Here is a 21,253-nt window from a genome sequence, read left to right on the forward strand (position 1 = left end):
ACAAAAAGTAGTTGTTGCCTTGCCATCTTAAGATTTAGTGTAAGTCTAAAGATTTACCTGTGTTAATGTTTGGTCTAATCCTTCACGGTATCTCCTTGCCTTGGTGTGCTGAGGCTGCATGGGGATGAACTTGATAATTATGCAGACATACAGTATAAAAATTTCAGACTAAAGTGGGGGTTGCAACTTTCTTAAGGTTCTGGATTACTGGAGGCTTTGGCAACAATTACTTTGTTGGATGCCATTCCTGTGCACGTTATGAACCATCACATCTTATCTTGGAGGTGAAGGTTTAGTATATAATCGTGAATTGGAAAAATACTTTTCTTGGAGGTTTTTAGTATATAATCGTAAATTGGAAAAATACTTTACTTTTAAAAAATCTTACAGCAAGTCCACATAAAAGTTAGCATACATTTATATGAAAATGTTACAAACATTTATATGAAAATGAGAGAAAAGATACTCAGTGATGTTATATATATAGTGCATGACTTGTAGTGGGGATAACACTTGTATTGTCACTCTGGAAAGTCACACACTAACACCAAAAGCAATCAAGGAAATGCCAACATATATTCCATTTTTCTTTCTTTTTAGTAGATGGTTGCCTTGTGATGAAGGAACTTGCTCAAAAATATTTCCTAAAACTCTAAATGTTCACAAGTGAATGGTGAGTACGTTGTGAGAGAAAGATATGAACAGACAGGCAGGCAGGCATTTAAATGTAAATTAAATGTCAGTAACCTTTGGTAATGGTCAAAGAATTAATGGCGTGGAAGCTTGCGTGAAGTCCCTGATGAAAGATAAATATACCAGCCACTGGATTCACAAAACTCAACAGGATGACACCCCCCCCCCCCACCCATTGTAGTATTTGCTGGACTGGTAATTCCTTCTTCCATACTCATCACTCTCCTTCTCAGACCTGTACTTCCTCTTCTCGCTATCCCTTCTGCTGTCATCATGATCTCTGTGGTCACTGACAAACCTCCCTTGCCTGTGGTCAGAATATTCCCTCCTGTGATCCCTGTAATTCCCACGATCCCTATAATTCCCATGACCTCTGTACTCCCCTTGATCCCTGCAGCCTCCTTCCTTCCTGTAGTCTTGATGCCTAAAGTTGCCTCTGCACTGTCTGTTGCGGTCAAATCTGTCAGCAGGGAGTATTGGCGGCTTAGGCAGGCTCTTCTTGCAGTGCTGGAACATATCAAATACTGGTCATTTCATAGACAAGGAGACAAGGAGCTGCTATAGAGTAGAGAGGAGGGATTCAGGGGATTCTGAACTTTGTTGGGATCTATGTACAGTAGAAACCTCAGTTCACAAACCAAAACAAGTTTTCCCATTTAAATTAATTAAAATACAATTAATCTATTCCAACCTCAGAAACTGCATTATTATTATTATTTTTTTCTTTCTTTATTTATTTATTTTTTTTGACAAGAATGAAGTTACAGTAACCACAGAAAGGTGTAAGTTTCTTGGACATCAGGCTATATCATGTCACTGATATGAAGGTCAGGTGCCTTCCCAGCTGTTTGACCTGGGAGCCCTTACCTTACTCCATCTCTAAATCACATGCCTTCATAAATTAATTAAGTCTGCCACTTCCTATTTCAACTTTCAGAATGGTTGGAAAGAGTTGTTTGAGAGGAAAAGACAAAATCTTGCCTTGCACCAGGCATGGGTTGGCTGGAAGGAAATATTTGAGCATAAAAGTCTATGTAAAATGGGGATTGTTGCACTACTCATGACAGCACATGCTTTCCAAATTCTACCTTGTGTCTGTGATCCAGGAATTCTTGACAACCTCACGTCTTATAAACCTGTCTAACAGATGCACTCTTTCTTTGGGCATCCAGACAATGGGACATGAGGTGAAATGTAATTGGACAACAGAGCACATACTGTTATGCAGAAAAATCCCTCCTTTACAGTCTTGCTCCAATATTTCCTTCCAGCCAGTGCATGTTTGGTGCAAGGCGAGATGGTGTCTTTTCTCTCCAATCATTATCATCTTTATAACCATCCTGAAAGTAAAGTAAAAAGAGGCAGGCTAAATAAGAAGGCATGCAATTTACTAGAGGTGGAATGGGGTAAAGGAGATCCAGGTCTAGCTCCTCTCCAACAGCTGGGAAGGCACCTGACTTGGGTGACTTGCCAGTGTGTGATAATCACAATGTTCACGGCAGGCATGCCAAAACACAAGTGTGTGTGTGCTTGCCAGCTGAGGGGGTCTGCAGGGTGTTTGTGCATTCACACACAGAAACACTGTTCAAGAACCATGGCAAAAATTCTTAAAAAATATTCATGAAGTGATTTGTTCATAAATAGGAATGTTCACGAACCGAGGTTCCACTGTGTGTAGTTTAAGGTGTGGTTGTGTGGTGCACTTCAAAGAAATTAAATTGGAGGAAGAATGTTAGGGCTATGCTTTCAGTGACAGTTAGTGACTGGAAATATTTATATTTAAGAAGGATAATGATGAGCATACTTGAGTGATGCAAGCAGATGAAGAATTGTCACCACCAGTGTCAGGGAAGCAGTAAAAATATTGCCTGTGAATGATGAGAGGAAAAGGTAGAGTGATGTCTGACCAACACCTAATGGAGGGAGGGAATTTTTGCGAGTAGATTTAAGATGAATGAGAGCAGGAAAAGCTGACAGAAGTGCTGAACAAGTAAGGTGAAAGGTGATAGAGTAATAGGAGAAGAGAATCACAGGGAGGTGGAAGGATAGAGTAAAAGAAGTCCAGCCAGCACATCTTGACATGATTGGTGAGTTGCATGTGGCCAACTAGCATGTTAGTTATTTTTACCACTGTATTCACCACAGAGAAGCTGCATGGCAAAAATACCTACTAAATGGCAATACTCAAGTTCTTCCCACTTGCTTTGATTGACAATATGGGTCGGTTTTAATTACTTTTCTTGAGAAATATGTGCCTTTTTATGAAGTATCACTTACCTCATCCCATCTGCAGCATTTTGTTATGCATGCATATACAAGTGCACAAATTTCTCGTGATGTCAAAGACTTACACAGAGTGACTGTATGGTACAAATCAGGACTGCATACAAGAAAATGTGCCAGCAAACTGGAGTAAACTGAGTTACAGTACATCACCTGGCTTCTAGGTTTGAGGCTTCTGGAGAGCATGATATGCTCCGCCACTCACACTGACATCCAGAAGAATCATGGGGTTCTGTTCCTTCAGCTGTCTTGCTCCAATAATGATGGGATTTTCCTCTAACTGCCACTATGTGTCAGCCAAAGTCCCACCACTTAACCTTAGGACGACATACTCCACACAGTGTTTGTGGCAGGAAATATCACACTTTCCACAACCCTCAAACTTCTGTTCTAATGTGATCTATGGGAGAGTGGGGGTGCTTACAGATGGAATGAATCAACAAAGTGTGTGTGTGTGTGTGTGTGTGTGTGTGTGTGTGTGTGTGTGTGTGTGTGTGTGTACACACATGCTTTATCTTGGCTATTTTCCTTTGTTGAGACTGCCTGTGAACTGTGCAAATTTTCTCTGCCTGGAGGAAAGATAAAATAAGCTACACATCAAACAGTGTGAACTGATTTGCATGGGTAATATACAATAGCAGCAAACACCCATATTGATCTGGTGGTGGATTACAAGCAGTTTTCTTTTTAAAAACTCTTACAGTTCACTTGCTGCTGCTCCCACTGGCCACTGATTGTGTCTAGGTTATGCAGTCATGCCTGCTGACTCACCAGTGGAGACGTGATGCAAGTCAGTGACGTGATATGAAACACAGGCGTATGAATGAGTTGTGTAAATAACTGGTCTATATCTTTAAACTATTTTTTTTTCTAAAAGTTAATACTTTGATATCATACATTATGTTTTCATACCAATATTTTCAAAAGATAGGAGAAGGAGGCAGAGAGCATGCAGAGAGCACAACTTGCAGATCAGCTTGGCTTCAGCAACTATACTCCTTTGTGACTGAATATCCATCCCAGTGATGTGAAGTAATTTTCATTACTCTAGGCTGATATCTTAACAAAAGAGGCAGATGAAACAAAGCATCCACACTTGAGCATGCACACACATTAAGCTGATGTCTCAATAAAAAAAGGAAAGCTGAAACAAAGCACCACACATGTGTAACAACAGACATACACACTACCTCTGTAAACTGGTTATCCTCCTCAGTATAATGAGAGGTTGCTTCCTCCTCCAGCTCAGCCAGAAGCTCGAGGTCGAGAGGCACCATGTCCTACCTGTCTTGTGCCATTGTGCTAAAACTGCTGGTGCTTGGGAAGGCCAATGAGGAGTCTGAAACTGAGTGTTTTCATTTAATACAGATAGAGGGAAGTCTGGTGAAAGTTGGTAGTACAGTGGAATGTGAACCAACTGGTATTAAAAAAAAGAATACTGCACTGGTGGCTGACAGAGAAGCAAGACATACAGCTGTTACAAGTTAGGTGTTTTGAATATTATACTGCTTCAGAAGATAAGCAGAAGTAGAATGAAACTGCATGAAAGAAGTATGAAGAGAAAAGGGAGAAATATAGAATGCTTTTAACGAATGCAGAGCTGGTTATACAAGGAAGTCTACTGCCTCCTCACAGGAGGAGGCAGTAGACACCTGCTGAAACGATAATTACTCCCAGTGAGGTCTAAAGCACTGTTCAGGGGGTGCTGTGAACTTATCATTAAACCCAGCTGTGACCTCACTGAACGTTTCCCTTTGTGTCTCACAACACAAGGGGGCAGTCACAGCCTGCCCTCTAAAGACAACTCTCTTCCTCCACACAAACCTACAAGCACCTAATAACACACACACCCTTCACTCAAAAATTTTTAAATCATGGCGACTCCTACACCAGCCTCGGAGTCCCCATCTGGGGAGGGGACCATAAATGTCCCCAGGTCGGACTGTCTTTTTGTCGACGACCCTAAGTGTCTTGACAGCCCCCTCAACTTTTTCTTCATTAACTTCTGCAACATTCGCGGTCTAAGATCTAATTTTCAATCTGTAGAACACCACCTCTCCTCTTCTAAACCTCATCTTTTCCTCGCCGAAACTCAGGTTTCTGAGGCAACTGACAGTAGCCCCTTTTCTGTTCCCTCCTACTTTCTCTATCCTCATTTTCGATCCAAAGCTGGATGCTGCGTTTATGTGCGCAATGACTTAACCTGGTCTCGTGCCCATGCTCTTGAATCTTCCGAGTTTTCCACCATCTGGCTACGACTACAGAGTCACTCTCATACTAAATTTATCTGTGCTGTATACCTCTCACCTAACTCCTCTGACTATAAGAAATTCTTTGACTACTTAACTTCCAAAGTGGAGCACATTCTGACCCTCTTCCCTTTTGCAGAGATCTCCATTCTTGGAGACTTCAATGTTCACCACCAGCTTTGGCTTTCCTCTCCCTTCACTGACCATCCTGGTGAACTAGCCTACAACTTTGCTATCCTCCACGACCTAGAGCAATTGGTGCAACACACTACTCGTATTCCTGACCGTCTTGGAGATACGCCCAACATTCTTGACCTTTTCCTGACCTCTAATCCTTCTGCTTATGCTGTCATCCTTTCTTCTCCGTTGGGCTCCTCTGATCACAATCTCATATCTTTATCTTGTCCTATCACTCCAATCCCTCCTCAGGATCCCCCTAAGCGAAGGTGCCTCTGGCGTTTTGCCTCTGCTAGTTGGGGGGACCTGAGGAGGTATTTTGCTGATTTTCCTTGGAATGACTACTGCTTCCGTGTCAGAGACCCGTCTTTGTGTGCTGAGCGCACAACAGAGGTGATAGTGTCTGGCATGGAGGCATACATTCCTCAGTCTTTTTCTCGTCCTAAACCTTCTAAATCTTGGTTTAACACAGCTTGTTCTCGTGCTATACATGATAGAGAGGTGGCCCACAAAGCCTTGCATCACCAGAATCTCATGCACTTTATATTTCTGCCCGGAACCATGTCAAGTCTGTTCTCCAACTAGCCAAAAACTCTTTCATTAACAGAAAATGTCAAAACCTTTCAAGATCTAACTCCCCTCGTGATTTCTGGCATCTAGCCAGAAATCTCCAATAACTTTGCTGCTTCTTCTTTCCCTCTTCTATTTCAACCAGATGGCACCACTGCTATCACATCTATTTCTAAAGCTGAACTCTTTGCTCAAACCTTTGCTAAAAACTCTACCTTGGACGATTCTGGGCTTGTTCCTCCCTCTCCTCCACCCTCTGACTACTTCATGCCACCTATTAAAATTCTTCGCAATGATGTTTTCCATGCCCTCGCTGGCCTAAACCCTCAGAAGGCTTATGGACCTGATGGGGTCCCTCCTATTGTTCTCCGAAACTGTGCCTCCGTGCTTGCACCTTGCCTAGTCAAACTCTTTCATCTCTGTCTGTCAACATCTACCTTTCCTTCTTGCTGGAAGTTTGCCTACATTCAACCTGTTCCTAAAAAGGGTGACTGTTCTAATCCCTCAAACTACTGTCCTATTGCTTTAATTTCCTGCCTATCTAAAGTTTTTGAATCTATCCTCAACAGGAAGATTCTTAAACATCTATCACTTCACAACCTTCTATCTGATCGCCAGTATGGGTTCCGTCAAGGCCGCTCTACTGGTGATCTTCTGGCTTTCCTTACTGAGTCTTGGTCATCCTCTTTTAGAGATTTTGGTGAAACTTTTGCTGTTGCCTTGGACATATCAAAAGCTTTTGATAAGAGTCTGGCACAAAGCTTTGATTTCCAAACTATCCTCCTACGGTTTCTATCCTTCTCTCTGTAACTTCATCTCAAGTTTCCTTTCTGACCGTTCTATTGCTGCTGTGGTAGACGGTCACTGTTCTTCTCCTAAATCTATTAACAGTGGTGTTCCTCAGGGTTCTGTCCTGTCACCCACTCTCTTCTTATTATTCATTAATGATCTAAACCAAACTTCTTGTCCTATCCACTCCTACGCTGATGATACCACCCTGCACTTTTCCACGTCTTTTCATAGACGTCCAACCCTTCAGGAGGTAAACATTTCACGCAGGGAAGCCACAGAACGCCTGACTTCTGATCTTTCTAAAATTTCTGGTTGGGGCAGAGCAAACTTGGTATTGTTCAATGCCTCAAAAACTCAATTCCTCCATCTATCAACTCGACACATCCTTCCAGACAACTATCCCCTCTTCTTCAATGACACTTAACTGTCCCCCTCTTCTACACTGAACATCCTCGGTCTGTCCTTTACTTATAATCTGAACTGGAAACTTCACATCTCATCTCTAGCTAAAACAGCTTCTATGAAGTTAGGTGTTCTGAGACATCTCCGCCAGTTTTTCTCACCCCCCCAGCTGCTAACTCTGTACAAGGGCCTTATCCATCCATGTATGGAGTATGCTTCACATGTCTGGCGGGGTTCCACTCAAACTGCTCTTCTAGACAGGGTGGAATCAAAAGCTTTTCATCTCATCAACTCCTCTCCTCTGACTGACTGTCTTCAGCCTCTCTCTCACCGCCGCAATGTTGCATATCTAGCTGTCTTCTACCGCTATTTTCATGCTAACTGCTCTTCTGATCTTGCTAACTGAATGCCTCCCCTCCTTCCACAGCCTCGCTGCATGAGACTTTCTTCTTTCTCTCACCCCTATTCTGTCCACCTCTCTAACGCAAGAGTTAACCAGTATTCTCAATCATTCATCCCTTTCTCTGGTAAACTCTGGAACTCCCTGCCTGCTTCCATATTTCCATCTTCCTATGACTTGAATTCCTTCAAGAGGGAGGTTTCAAGACACTTATCCATCAATTTTTGACCACTGCTTTGACCCTTTTATGGGACTGCCATTTCAGTGGGCATTTTTTTATTAGATTTTTGTTGCCCTTGGCCAGTATCCTTCCTACATAAAAAAAAAAAAAAAAAAAAAAACAGCACTGCGTGGGGCTGCAGCATGTAATGTGAGAGCAGGTGAGAGAAGGAAATGAACTGTAATAGAGGTGGTGTCTGCAAAACACATGTGGAAATAATACATCTGACCTGGATCAAGTGAGGAATGAGAAGGCAACAATGAAAAACTGGAAGAGGCAACCAATGCTACAAATTATATGTAAAGCTGCACACTGTAAAAGTAGACTGAATCTTGTTGCCTCTAGTGTTTAGCTTCAGCCTGCTTCAATAGGGAGACTGCCTGCCTCTGTGTTTAGGACACTGCACTGTTCAAAAAGACATAAGCACAAAACTGTTATTTGTTAATGATGATTTATCAATATAAATAAAAGATATATACATTTTAATATTTCCAGTCTATTACTTTACTTAATTTTACTTAGAGAGAGAGAGAGAGAGAGAGAGAGAGAGAGAGAGAGAGAGAGAGAGAGAGAGAGAGAGAGAGAGAGAGAGAGAGAGAGAGAGAGAGAGAGAGAGAGAGAGAGAGAGAGTCTTGGAATTATAAAGTTGGCAGCAAAAACAATGACAAAATTTTCAAGTGTCAATCAACATCTGCATGCCATCCAATCACTTAGCCTTGATCTCAGGTGATTAAAAAATTATCACGAGGAAAACAATAATAATAATTTAGTATTACCCCTTAAGAAAACTGCAGAAACAAACCTATCACTCATGTAAACTCACTCATGTGGTTCTTCCATGGACCACATGCCCCTCCTATTTTTATTTATTTTTTTTTTGTTTATTTGTTTTCATGATTTATCTAAAGGATAATAGCTAGATATTATTACTGTTTCTTTATTCATATATATATATATATATATATATATATATATATATATATATATATATATATATATATATATATATATATATATATATATATATATATTTTAAATTAGCTTAGGGCAAAGCTGACCAAAAAGGTGATTACAAATATTTTTAGTGCAAAATTTTAGGTGATGGCAAGATTTAAGGGTGCACCATTAAAAGAAGGAAGGAGGCAGCAGGCACAGCTTCTACATCAGCTATGCATACACCAACTGCAGTTACTTGGACACACTGCAAACTGAATGCAAACTGAACACAACTCCAACAAGATAGAAGCAAACATTCTGACCACTACAACATCATACTTCAAAGGTAAATATTAGCTAATAAATTCTGTTCCAACTTTTGCATACTTACATTTCTCAGTGACCAGTTTCTCTAGAATGAATCCATAGAAACCCTCCAAGGAAGCTTTGAAGTGGGTTGTGCTGGCTTTGGTTTCTGGTTCAAATATCCTGGAAAAGAAAAAAAAAGCAGTCAGGTGGATCTGGTCTCTGGTTCAAGGAAAATCAGTTCATATCAACTAACTTTGGTTTCTGGTTCAAATATCATCTAATGGAAAATAAGCTATCAGCTAACTTTGGTATCTGGCTCAAATATCATGTAAAGGAAAAAAGTATCAGTCTTGCACCACTGAGAAACACTGACTGATAGAAAAAGTGTTCAGAAAACTTTACACCCACAATGACAACTGGAGCAAGGTTCTTCAAAGTAAGGGAGCCTCCCTGCACTATGCACAATAACTGAGCATGTATAACACCAATATAAGTATGGTTGGGTGGCCATTTTTGCTGTGATATCAAAGCACAGAGCACACCACCTCCTCGGTTTGGGTAACCCAAATCACCCAAGTCACCCGAGTCATGCAAAGAGAGCGTTCAGTTGAGAACTGGGTGACCCGGGTAACCCAAGTCACTTAACTTAACGCACCCCTGGTCTCTGACATGGAAGCTGTGGCCATTCCAAGGAAAATCAGCAAAATACCTCATCAGGTCCCCCAACTAGCAGAGACAAAATGCCAGAGGCACCTCTGCTTAGGAGGATCCAGAGGAGGGATTGGAGCAATAGAACAAGATGCAGATATGAGACTGTGATTGGAGGAGCCCAATGGAGAAGAGAGGATGACAACATAAGCAGAAGGATTAGAGGTCAGGAACAAACACATAACTAACAAAACACATGTTTGAGTGCAGCTCACCTCTCCCACTCCTGAGCAGCCTGACCTCCTGACAGTCACCAAGTCAAAAGCAAGGTCAGCAGGGTTCCTGAGGGTCTGGACCATGAGGTGGGGGTGTCCCAGGATGGTCACCAGCTGGGATGCCTCAGACAGTGGAATGGAGATGTTTACAAAGTTATCCCATGAGTTCTCTGTGAGTTTGGCACCACAGGAGCAACACAACACATAGTCTGTGAGGAACACCAGTTGTTAACACCACCCAGGAACACCACCACTCACCAGTCAAAAATCATGGTCAGTACTCATTATCCTAAGAGACATTCTATTTTACCAGTCAAATACATAAAGTCACCCAAGACGCACCTTCAATCACCAGTCACCAGTCACACTCCTCAGGCACCACTCATCAATCAAGATCCTCATCATTACTCACTATCCTAAATGACATCCTAAGTCACCAGTCTACTCTGAAATTCTTAGTCACCAGTCTCCAGTCAATAGTTAATAGTCTGACATTCTTAGTCACCATTTTGACATTCCCAGACGTCAGTCATCAGTCCAGTGATTATTACTATGACTGTCACTTGAGACCCTCTTATGAACAGAATGCATGCATCAAAATGTCTTCATGTGAAACGTCACTTAGTGCAGAAAGGCATTAAAAACATTTTCAATTTACAGGAAAGATTCACATGTAAGAGCAGGAATCAAAGATGAACATGAACACGCTTTACAAAATACTGGAATGGTAGCAATGTTCCCTCCCACAGTAGGTTGACCAGGTAATGAATGTGTTACACAGGCTGTGATATCATTCCATACATACAGGAAATTCTTTACAAAAGAGAGGACTTTACTTTGGAGAATGCTTCACTAAATATAATGAGCTCATTACTCTCACTTCAAAAGCCAGTGAGGCTTATTTCGTGAAAAGACAAAGGCAAAAATTCTTTCATCTATTTAATTTACTTAAACTAAGATAGAAAATATATTCTGTCCTTTTTCAGTAACAATAAGAAACACTAGTCTTTAGTAATTCCTAGTGAAGGAGAGTCACTGCACTACTACTGGGACGACTCAACCACAAGAGGCGTCATGATTCCAGTTTTCATTTTCAATATTATGTTTCATTTTCAATGTTATCCTTGACTTGAATTATTGCTGACACATTTTTGTTTCCAGAAGGTTTAATACTCCGTTTTCCTGTTGATATGAAAAAAAAAAACTGTTTGGGGAAAGTTTAATTAATATGGTGATAGAAAATATCTTAAATATATTTGAGGAAGTGTCAAGAACATTATGAGAGCACCAGTCAGCAGCCACATTAGAAGGGAAAGAGGCTCAGGGTGTGACTTCCAGATCACCTCAGCCTGCACTGACTGTAAATATAGCAGGATTTATATCCTTACAAGACACTTAACCCTGTAAGACAACTATACTCTATTCAAGAAATTTATAAATACATTCCCTCCTACTAGGTGGTGGCATGTCAGGCTCTGGACTCATCTCTACTGGCTGATGACTTCCTGGACCATGGTGGGTTTACCCTGAATTTGGTGACTTTCAGGCACTGTCTTCCACAGCCTCCCACAGCCCAAACACCTCAATAATTCCCTTATTAATTCTTACACCTCCATAATTTCTTCTTCTTGATATCTTTTCCCTAGTCTCTATAGAGTCATTGTTCTTGCCAGCTCTCCTCCAAGCATAGTCATATATATTTTCCTTTGACAATTGTTTCTGTCTCAAGTCCTTCCTTACACAGTCTATCCATATAAGGTTTAGTTTTCCTCTTGCTCTCCTGCCTTGCACCTCTATCTCCATCACACTTCTCCTGACATATGACTCTTTCCTTCTCTTCACATGGCTAAAACACTGCAGCCTTTTTTTCCTGTGTCCTTTGAAATATCTCCACTAGTTTTACATTTTCTTCATATCCAAGCTCCAAATTAATGACCCATGTATCTATCTGTCCATCTGTCCATATACCAGGTTGGCAATCCCACACAGGGTGGCCCAGACAAAGCACCATCCGCTCATACACACATCATTCACACTCTTAGTCCTATCAGCCCCTAATGGAGAGGCTATTCACCTAATATAGTATAAAATAACTATAACAATCTCAGTGCCACATAATCAGTTGGCTTGGTGCTTCAAACACAGAATATTAAACCAACAGGAATGAAGGAGTAAATGAGATGAAAAGATAATGATAAAAGATGTCTCTACTCTCTTCCTCCCTCAGGTCTTTACTTAGGGAATATAACAAGGATGACATGAGCAAAATCCTTAGGTTCAGTGATCAGGATAGGACAAGAAATAGTGGGTTCAAGCTTGATAAAGCTAGCTTTAAATGAGATACAAAGGAAAAAGTTTTCAAATATAGTGGTTGATAAATAGAACAGACTCAGTAATCTGGTTGTTAGTGCTGAGTCGTTAGGAAGCTTTAAAAGAAAACTAAACAAACTTGTGGAAGGGGATGATGGGTGGAAATAGGCAGGCATGTTTCATACAGGCATTGTCATGTTAAGGACTGATAGCTGCCTGCAGCTTCCCCTATTTTCTTATGGCTGTTAATGTCCTGTCAATATGGAGCTTTTAAAAGAAAACCAGATAAATTCAGGTATGGGGATGATAGTAGAAATCAGAAGGCATTTCTAACAGGAAATGCCAACTGTGGGTTGATAGATCCTTGCAGCTTCCCTTGTATTCTTGTTCCCATGTACTCACCCTCCATCCTCTTAATGTTGTGAAGGAGTTCCTGCAGGCGAGACTCAGCATTGGGAGAGTCCATCTTATTCACCATAAGGAGTGCTGGCTTACTCAGCAGGTCAGGTGAATACAGCTCCAACTCCTGTGTGTACAGGTGTGGAGGAGTAAGTACAAAGGAATATAAATGAAGGAAAAAGAGCAGCAGATTTCTTGGCCCTTATGAGACTTTGTGGTAAGATGCAAAGGAACAGGAAAAAAAGAGCTGTGGATTTCATGGGCCTCATGACGATGCCTGCGATAAGGTACAAATTAACTCAAGAGGTAAAAGAGTAGATCTGTTGGCCTTTTTTTTCTTTTGCGGGAGAGGGATGTTTGTCATAAACTACACTAATTAAAGTAAAGATGAAGACTGTGTGTGTGTGTGTGTGTGTGTGTGTGTGTGTGTGTGTGTGTGTGTGTGTGTGTGTGTGTGTGTGTGTGTGTGAAGTGTGTGTGTGAGTGAAGGGTAAGTGCATGACAGGCTGTCCCTGTGATGTCATGCCTTGGGGCAGTGGTTTCCAACCTTTTTGAATTCTTGCCCCCCCTTCATTAAATGACAAGTTCCCTGCACCCCCTCCACTCTGGTTTAAATCCTGCTATTTACTGTCATAGTCGGCACAAGTCAGAGATAAAAAATTATACAATACATAATTATGTATGTATACCAATTATGTATTCCATCAGAATCAATAATGTTGACATATAATCATCTACTAAGTAATTTTTCTACTTTATGAAGTGCTTACGCCCCCCCCTGGCAGCCCTTCGTGCCCCCTTAGGGGGCCGCGCCCCACAAGTTGGAAACCACTGCCTTGGGGCATCATGCAAACTCTGAGACACTGGTCTGGAGACAGGATGAGGCAGGATGAATCAACCAGGAGAGGGTTTCACAGGAGATCACGTCTTTGTCAGGACTCACAGAAACATGAGTCTGACATGTTACCACTCAGGCCAAGGTGGTCATCATGACCCGAGTGGATTTTGGTTGACCGACTGTCCTGTCACTGCCACAAAGACTCGGCTTCCAACATGACTCAAACTTGGGATCACAAATTCACATCCATGTGTTTACCAGCAGGGTGTGTCTGACATCCCCAAGGAAGCCACAAGCCAGACACTCATTGTAGGCTAGATGTCAACACTGTACAGAGTTTCCCCAAGTCATGATAGAGTTCTGTTCCAACATCATGTCATAAATTGATAAAAACAGAATCAAAACTAAAACGTTTTGTCCACATACAACCATAAATGCACAGAATCAGTATTAAGAGCACTAGCAAATAACTCTCCTATTAGTTAAAATGAGACAGGGACTGCCACGTGTAAGCCTGGTCACTTCTTGCAGCTTCCCTTATTTCTTATGTTCTTATGTTCTTATGAGAGTAAAGCTGCCAATCAACACAACACAACAGCAAGTCAAAACAGTAAACACACAGACATCACATTCACCCAAAGTTCCTCAGCCCCACACACCCCTGCAGGGCACTGGGCACCCACACACTCACCCTGTTGACCAGCATGACATTCTCGGTGGGTGAGCGGTATGGCTGTTTGGGTGACAGCCGGAAGCCGTTGATGTCCACCACAAAGAGGAGGAAGTGTGTCCGCTCCACGTGGCGCAGGAAGCGGTGCCCCATCCCCACGTTGGCCCAGGCACCCTCAATGAGTCCTGGCAGGTCAGCGATGGTCAGCCGCCGCATGTCACTGTACTCCACCACACCCAGGGTCGGCTGCAGCGTCATGACTGGTGGAGGGAACAAAGTATAACGTTAGAAATTTAAATGATGAGTTATTTCAAGAGAGCAGCATAAAATTAGGCTTATAATGTGCTGTTTTGTTTCTCTTCAGTCGATTTTGCATTTTGTGTTTGTCTGATATGTTGTATCTGTACTATTTTAATAATAATAATAATAATAATAATAATAATAATAATAATAATAATAATAATAATAATAATAATAACAATAATAATAATCTATTTATCTATCTATCTATTGTTACAAGTTCCTAGTTAACCAAAGTTGGAGTCAGGTCATGAGCTTGGGATGAATTGTGGCTGGCCAATGGAAATGTACATGCCAGGCCCAGGTGGACTTAACCTAAGCCCAGGTCGGGGGTAAAGCTGACAGATATTCTTGGTCGGCTGTAGTGAGCTGTGTTATGCCTCTGCTTGGGACTGGTGGGTTTGCTTGTAGCTGCTACACTCTATGCAATGGATAAGTACATGTACCTTCAGTTTTCATGATACTTGTCTTGGTTTATTCAGTGAGAGCAGTTATGTTATTTAATGCTGTTTCATGGTGGTGGTTTTGGTGAAGTGCTTTGTGGTTTGTCAGTGATTATCAACCATTGTGAGTTTATGGTGTATGTTATTATTTCCTGTTGGATGGAGGAGTGTATTGGTGACAAATGGAATAACAAGTGACTGTTGCTAGTCTAGTAGTGAATCATGAGAGTACTTAATCTGTTTGTCAAACTGCTGTGATGTAACATCTGCTGGCCTGTCTATCCTTTCATTTTTCAATAGGTAGCTTTGTTTGCTATAAATTGTTGAATATATTAAGGTAAAGTTTACAAGCACTTGATTTCCTTTTGCCCTTGACCTGAGTTATGCAATGGATGATGTTCTTGTCTTAAAGTGAACATAACAAACCTTGAATCAGATTATCCAAACTTGCTTATTCACTTGGCCAACTGCCTCCATCTCACAATATTATCTATGCTGATAAGGAGAAATAATATGTAATAATAATAATAATAATGATGATAACAATAATAATAATAATCTATCTAAATTAAATTAAATTCATAAAATAAAATAAAATGTACTACTACTACTACTACTACTACTACTACTACTACTACTACTACTACTACTATATTTCAATGAATTATTTTTTTATATGCTTCTCCTGTCATTAATTCCTGTCTTCAATTTTATTACATGGCACTAATGATGTTTCTGAAGCAATGACTTGTACCTAAAAGAGTACCTTCTACATAACTTTCATGAGCCCAAGACAGATTAGCAAAGTAGAGGCATGAAGAATATTCATAGTGAAGCTTGTCTAGTCTTGGGAATGGTTCTTATGTTTCCTCGGGCAGGCTGTGACTCACAGGCAGGGGATGAAAATGATGAACTGTGTGCACTATGGCAATACTTCTGGCCTGAAGTGTGGTGACACACAGACATATTCATGGACAAAGAGAGGTGTGGAGAGAGAGAGAGAGAGAGAGAGAGAGAGAGAGAGAGAGAGAGAGAGAGAGAGAGAGAGAGAGAGAGAGAGAGAGAGAGAGAGAGAGAGAGAGAGAGAGAGAGAGAGAGAGAGAGAGAGAGAGTACATATAGTGAGAAGACATGAAACAGTATAAAGTAAAGGCAATGAGCAGTGCAGTCAAAAAATCAAGCAGACATGAGGCAGAGCAAAGTGGAGATGATGTGAACAAGGAGAGAGAGGTGTAGAACACTCACAGGGGTAGCTGGCCACCTTGGGTCTGGCCCTGGAGATGGCCCACAGCAGTGTGGACTTGCCAGCGTTAGGGAAGCCCACCAGACCCACATCGGCCAACAGCTTCAGTTCCAGCTTCACAATGTGTCCCTGTGGATACGAGAACATAGGAACATGAGAACACATCATCTAAAAGGGTAGTGCAAGAAGCCAGCAGGTTTGTACATAGTTTTTCTCACCTCCACAGCTGCTAACTTTGCACAGGTGCCTTATCTGTCCATGCACAGAGTACATTTCGCATGTATGAGAGGAGGTTTCCATTTCAAGACACTTGTCCTCCAATTATCGATGATCCTTTTTGACCTCTCTTTAGGGACTGGCATTCTAGTGAGCCTTTTCTTTTTCCTTTTTAACCTTTTGTTGCTGTTGGCCAGTGCCCCACTTACATGAAAATCAATCAATCAATAAATAAATAAGCCAAGGAAGTGCCAGTGTTCCTGATGCCCCACCAGTACCCACCTGTCCCTTCTGCCCATTGTACTGGTTGCTGGGATTGCTGCCCTGCCCACCTCAAGCCACCAACACCTTGTCCCCTGCACAGTTTATCTCACCTAAAAAAAAAAAATAATAAATAAATAAAGGAAGAAAAGATAAAAATCACATCTTAACTTAGGGAAATATTTCTACTGATTACAGCTTAACCATCCTACACACACACACACACACACATACACACATATACACTAACAACTGATTACTGAGTCCATTCCATTCATCCACCAGTCTATTTCAGAACCAATTCTTTCCTGTCAATAAAAAAGAATGGTGACGGCAGCCATTCCAGTTTATCAGAACCTTTTTCTCCATTGAAATTCATCCAAGTAGCTTTCAAAGAAAACATTACTAATTCCTTGGATCCCACACATTACTTTTAACTTATGCTTGGCCTTTCTCCACTAAAATACAAACTGATTTTTTAAAGAATCCAGCATTTATTTTTCCTGTGCACGTACATTAGCTGTCCATCATAACATTCCACTGTGCTATATATGCCAGGCTGCCTCACTCACCTGGCATGGCAGCACTGTAGAAGAGATGCAGCGCTGGCAACTCATACCACCAGGATGGGAACCAGTCACTACGGGCCCTCAACCACTACGGTTTTGTATTGCTGTGCAGGACCCAGCCAGGAGGGACCCACATTCTCCATCACTACCTAAAATTTCTTCTTCCCCTTCCCAGCAACACAAAATCTCTTCCTCTTGCCAGCAACACAAAATCTCTTCCTCCTCCTATACAGCAATACAAAACCTTCTCCTCCTCCTCCTCCTCCTGTAATACCACCTTAGTTAATAAGATCCTAATTTTAAGCGTATATTTATCACATTTTATTTTTTATTAAGTACAATATAAATTTAGTCCTAACTGGATTATTAATAAACCATTTATGATTATTATTTGTCAATGCATCAGTGTAGCATCAAAACATTACTACACCCTGCCTGCTCATGTTTGTTTGTTATCAACAAGGAACACAAGTCAGTCCTTTGCTCTGCCAAACATTACTTCCATGGACTGCCATACCTGCACATTTGACAGAGAGAGAGAGAGAGAGAGAGAGAGAGAGAGAGAGAGAGAGAGAGAGAGGAGAGAGAGAGAGAGAGAGAGAGAGAGAGAGAGAGAGAGAGAGAGAGGAGAGAGAGAGAGAGAGAGAGAGAGAGAGAGAGAGAGAGAGAGAGAGAGAGAGAGAGAGAGAGAGAAGGGTGAGTGAATTAGGTTAGTTTAGAAAGCCAAATTCGTGATTTTTGCTTCATACGAAAAAATTTAATTTATTTTTCGTGGCTGTTAGACGGTTCATGTTTCTAATAATACTGTTGTGCCCACCCCTCACTCCGGGCGGGCGTGTTATCCACACGGGCACAGGTCAAGAAACTAGAGCAGCGGGGCCTCAAATAAGTCACACTATAAACGCCGGGACAACACACACACACACACACACACACACGAGGCCGGGGCACAGCTGGGGCACAAGGGAAAACACGGGCACTATTTCCTGGGTTTATCGACAAATCCTCCGCAAGTACACTGCTTTACAAGTTTTACAGGGGCACCACAATCCTCCCAGGGCACTCAACAGGCAGGGAAACACTTCCAAAGCAGGCAGGCACACGCTGGCTTCCTCTCTGGCCACGGGTCTCCCCTCTCCCTGTTCCCGCCTCTCCCAGTGCTGCCACCTCCACAGTGCTGCCACCCGCACCCATACCCCTGGTGTAACAATACCGAAAAAAAGAGATTGAGACATGTGTCTGTAAGAGTACTACTTACTCTGACAGCTTCCCTTGCGTCCTTATGTCCTGATAGACGGATGCCTGGAAAAGACACAATCCTCTTTTCTTACGACCAGTTTTGCCTTGTACCGCCTCTCAGGCCATCCATTCCTGGCTTCTCAAGTTCAGCTTCTTGTAGGGGAGATTTGTTCATTCAGCGGCGCTTCCTTCATGTTTCTCTTCATTACTGTGTTCCTTGTGTCTTCTCTTTCACTATCTATATAATATGTTTATCTCTACCAGTGTTTCCCTCCTCACGGCCTGTCAGTCAGGTGATGACGTAAACAAACATTACAGCTGATCGCTGGCACGTGCAAGGGACACAGGAAACCTGCATTTTTTCACCCATGACTCGTGTATTTATTGGATCAGACCGTTTTAAAGACGGCATTAAATTATTTATACAACTTGGTCTGCCACAGGTTAATGTACGCTCTGCACCACGCTCTGTATATTGTCACTCTGCCCTTCATTTATTATATATATTTTTTTATTTTTTCATCCTAATTTGTTCTGTATTATATTCTATTATGTATTTATTTATTCGTTTCTATTTTCTACTTTTTCCCTCATAATTTGTCCTGTATTATATTTAATTTGGCCTCTCTCTCTCTCTCTCTCTCTCTCTCTCTCTCTCTCCTCTCTCTCTCTCCTCTCTCTCTCTCTCTCTCTCTCTCAAGAGAAAAAAATAAATTAATTAAACAATTTCCTTATTAATTAACATATTATATTTGTGTGTTTCTTTTCTTTATGATTAAAAATATTTGAAACTTTTGCCTCGGAAATAAATCATTACGAAAACAAACAAGATAGAAAGTAAAGCAAGTTACAAAAATAGGAAATTGATTAAAAAGTTTACAGTTTCTTGAGAATAATATTGAAGTGACATTAGCATTTTCATCTGACAGATACACTGGGTTCAGTTAAGTTAGGCTAGGCTAGATTAGGCTAGATTAGGCTTACAAAACTTTCGTTCTTTAATTTAATTGGTCATTCATTTTATATATAAAATTATTTTATTTATTAATTTTACGTAGGAAAGTCACTGATCAATGGCAACGAGAGGCAGAGAGTTAACTCTTACAATTGAGAGGAGGACAGAATAGTGGTGATTGATTGAGAATACTGGTTAACTCTTGCATTAGAAAGGTGGACAGAATAGGGGTGAGAGAAAGAAGAAAGTCTTGTGCATGTGCTTGTGATAGCGAGAGAGAGACTGAAGACAGTCAGAGAGAGAGAGAGAGAGAGAGAGAGAGAGGAGAGAGAGAGAGAGAGAGAGAGGAGAGAGAGAGAGAGAGAGAGAATGGTACATATTGTTCTCTCCTCTCTCCTCCTCCTCCCTCCAACACTTGAATACCGCATTGCTAATTTACATAAATTTCCTGCTAATTAGGCCAGGTGTGATAATAGTAGCAGTAAAAGTAGTAGTAGTAGTAGTAGTAGTAGTAGTAGTAGTAGTAGTAGTAGTAGTAGTAGTAGTGAAAAAAAAATGTTGATATAAAAAGTACCGTTTTCTTTTTCTTCCATTTCATATAATCACACTCACACACACGTATCGTACGTTAATGGGCAGCCTCTCTCTCTCTCTCTCTCTCTCTCTCTCTCTCTCTCTCTCTCTCTCTCTCTCTCTTTGTGTGTGTGTGTGTGTGTGTGTGTGTGTGTGTGTGTGTACTGATTCAACTTGTCCAGTCAAAAATACGAGAGAGAGAGAGAGAGAGAGAGAGAGAGAGAGAGAGAGAGAGAGAGAGAGAGAGAGAGAGAGAGAGAGAGAGAGAGAGAGAGAGAGTTAAACTGACGAAATTCAATACAGATTTATCTCCTCTTCCTCCTCCTCCTCCTCCCTTTATAACAAGAAGTATACGTATCTCGGCTCATTACCCTCCTCCTCCTCCTCCTCCTCCTCCTCCTCCTCGCCAGGTAATAAGAGGTGATTACTCTCTAATTAGACAGGTGAGTGTGTGTTCGTTACCTGGGGATCTCATTTGCTGGTGGTGGTGGAATTAACTGCAAAATTACTACTACTACTACTACTACTACTACTACTACTACTACTACTACTACTACGAATAATAATAATAATAATAATAATAATAATAATAATAATAATAATAATAATATGAAGAAAAATAAAAAAGACAAAATATTTCATTTATTATTTTCTCCTCTTCTTCCTCCTCCTCCTCCTCCTCCTCATCTTCCTTAGCAAACTTTAAGTAACCTCCAAATAAGGAGTACAGGGTTTACAATATCACCTCCTCCTCCTCCTCCTCCTCCTCCTCCTCTTTTCTTCTTATTTATCACACTTCCTCCTTATCAATCTTCCTCTTCCCCTCCTTCTCACTTTATTTCCTCCTTCCTCTCTTCCTCCTCATTCGTCTCCAAGAGGAGGAGGAGGAGGAGGAGGAAACAGGAAGGAAAAAGATGCCAGAGAGTCGTAGTTCAGAGAGAGAGAGAGAGAGAGAGAGAGAGAGAGAGAGAGAGAGAGAGAGAGAGAGAGAGAGAGAGAGCGCTCAATAATTTCATCATATTACGAGGAGGAGGAAAAATAATAAACACACACTGGCGTATTTTCCATAATTCCTTTCTCTCTCTCTCTCTCTCTCTCTCTCTCTCTCTCTCTCTCTCTCTCTCTCTCTCTCTCTCTCTCTCTCTCTCCTAGGACATGCCGCCTTGTTGCCACGAGGGGTGAGGTCAAACCCTCCACACCCTTTGTCTCCTCCAGACGCCACCCCTGGCCTTGACCTGACCCGCCCACTAACCACACACACACACACACACACACACACACACA

At 41.4% G+C, this 21,253-nt stretch overlaps 1 protein-coding gene across 1 annotated transcript in view; it reads right to left on the bottom strand.

Annotated features, from left to right (window-relative positions):
• Window positions 1-355: 355 nt before the first annotated feature.
• LOC135097969 (GTP-binding protein 10-like) overlaps window positions 356-21,253 on the bottom strand; it is a 115,978-nt gene continuing 95,080 nt past the window's right edge. The window contains exons 3-9 of the mRNA XM_064000121.1: window positions 16,159-16,285; window positions 14,193-14,431; window positions 12,667-12,790; window positions 9,955-10,163; window positions 9,114-9,211; window positions 4,167-4,321; window positions 356-1,200 (exon numbers count right to left, since the gene is read on the bottom strand). Of these exons, the coding sequence (XP_063856191.1) occupies window positions 9,203-9,211; window positions 9,955-10,163; window positions 12,667-12,790; window positions 14,193-14,429 (579 nt within the window). The 5' untranslated portion in view covers window positions 14,430-14,431; window positions 16,159-16,285 and the 3' untranslated portion in view covers window positions 356-1,200; window positions 4,167-4,321; window positions 9,114-9,202. The remainder of the gene's footprint in view (window positions 1,201-4,166; window positions 4,322-9,113; window positions 9,212-9,954; window positions 10,164-12,666; window positions 12,791-14,192; window positions 14,432-16,158; window positions 16,286-21,253) is intronic.

The sequence above is a fragment of the Scylla paramamosain genome, unplaced genomic scaffold (assembly GCF_035594125.1).
Source record: "Scylla paramamosain isolate STU-SP2022 unplaced genomic scaffold, ASM3559412v1 Contig38, whole genome shotgun sequence".
Taxonomy (NCBI): domain Eukaryota; kingdom Metazoa; phylum Arthropoda; class Malacostraca; order Decapoda; family Portunidae; genus Scylla; species Scylla paramamosain.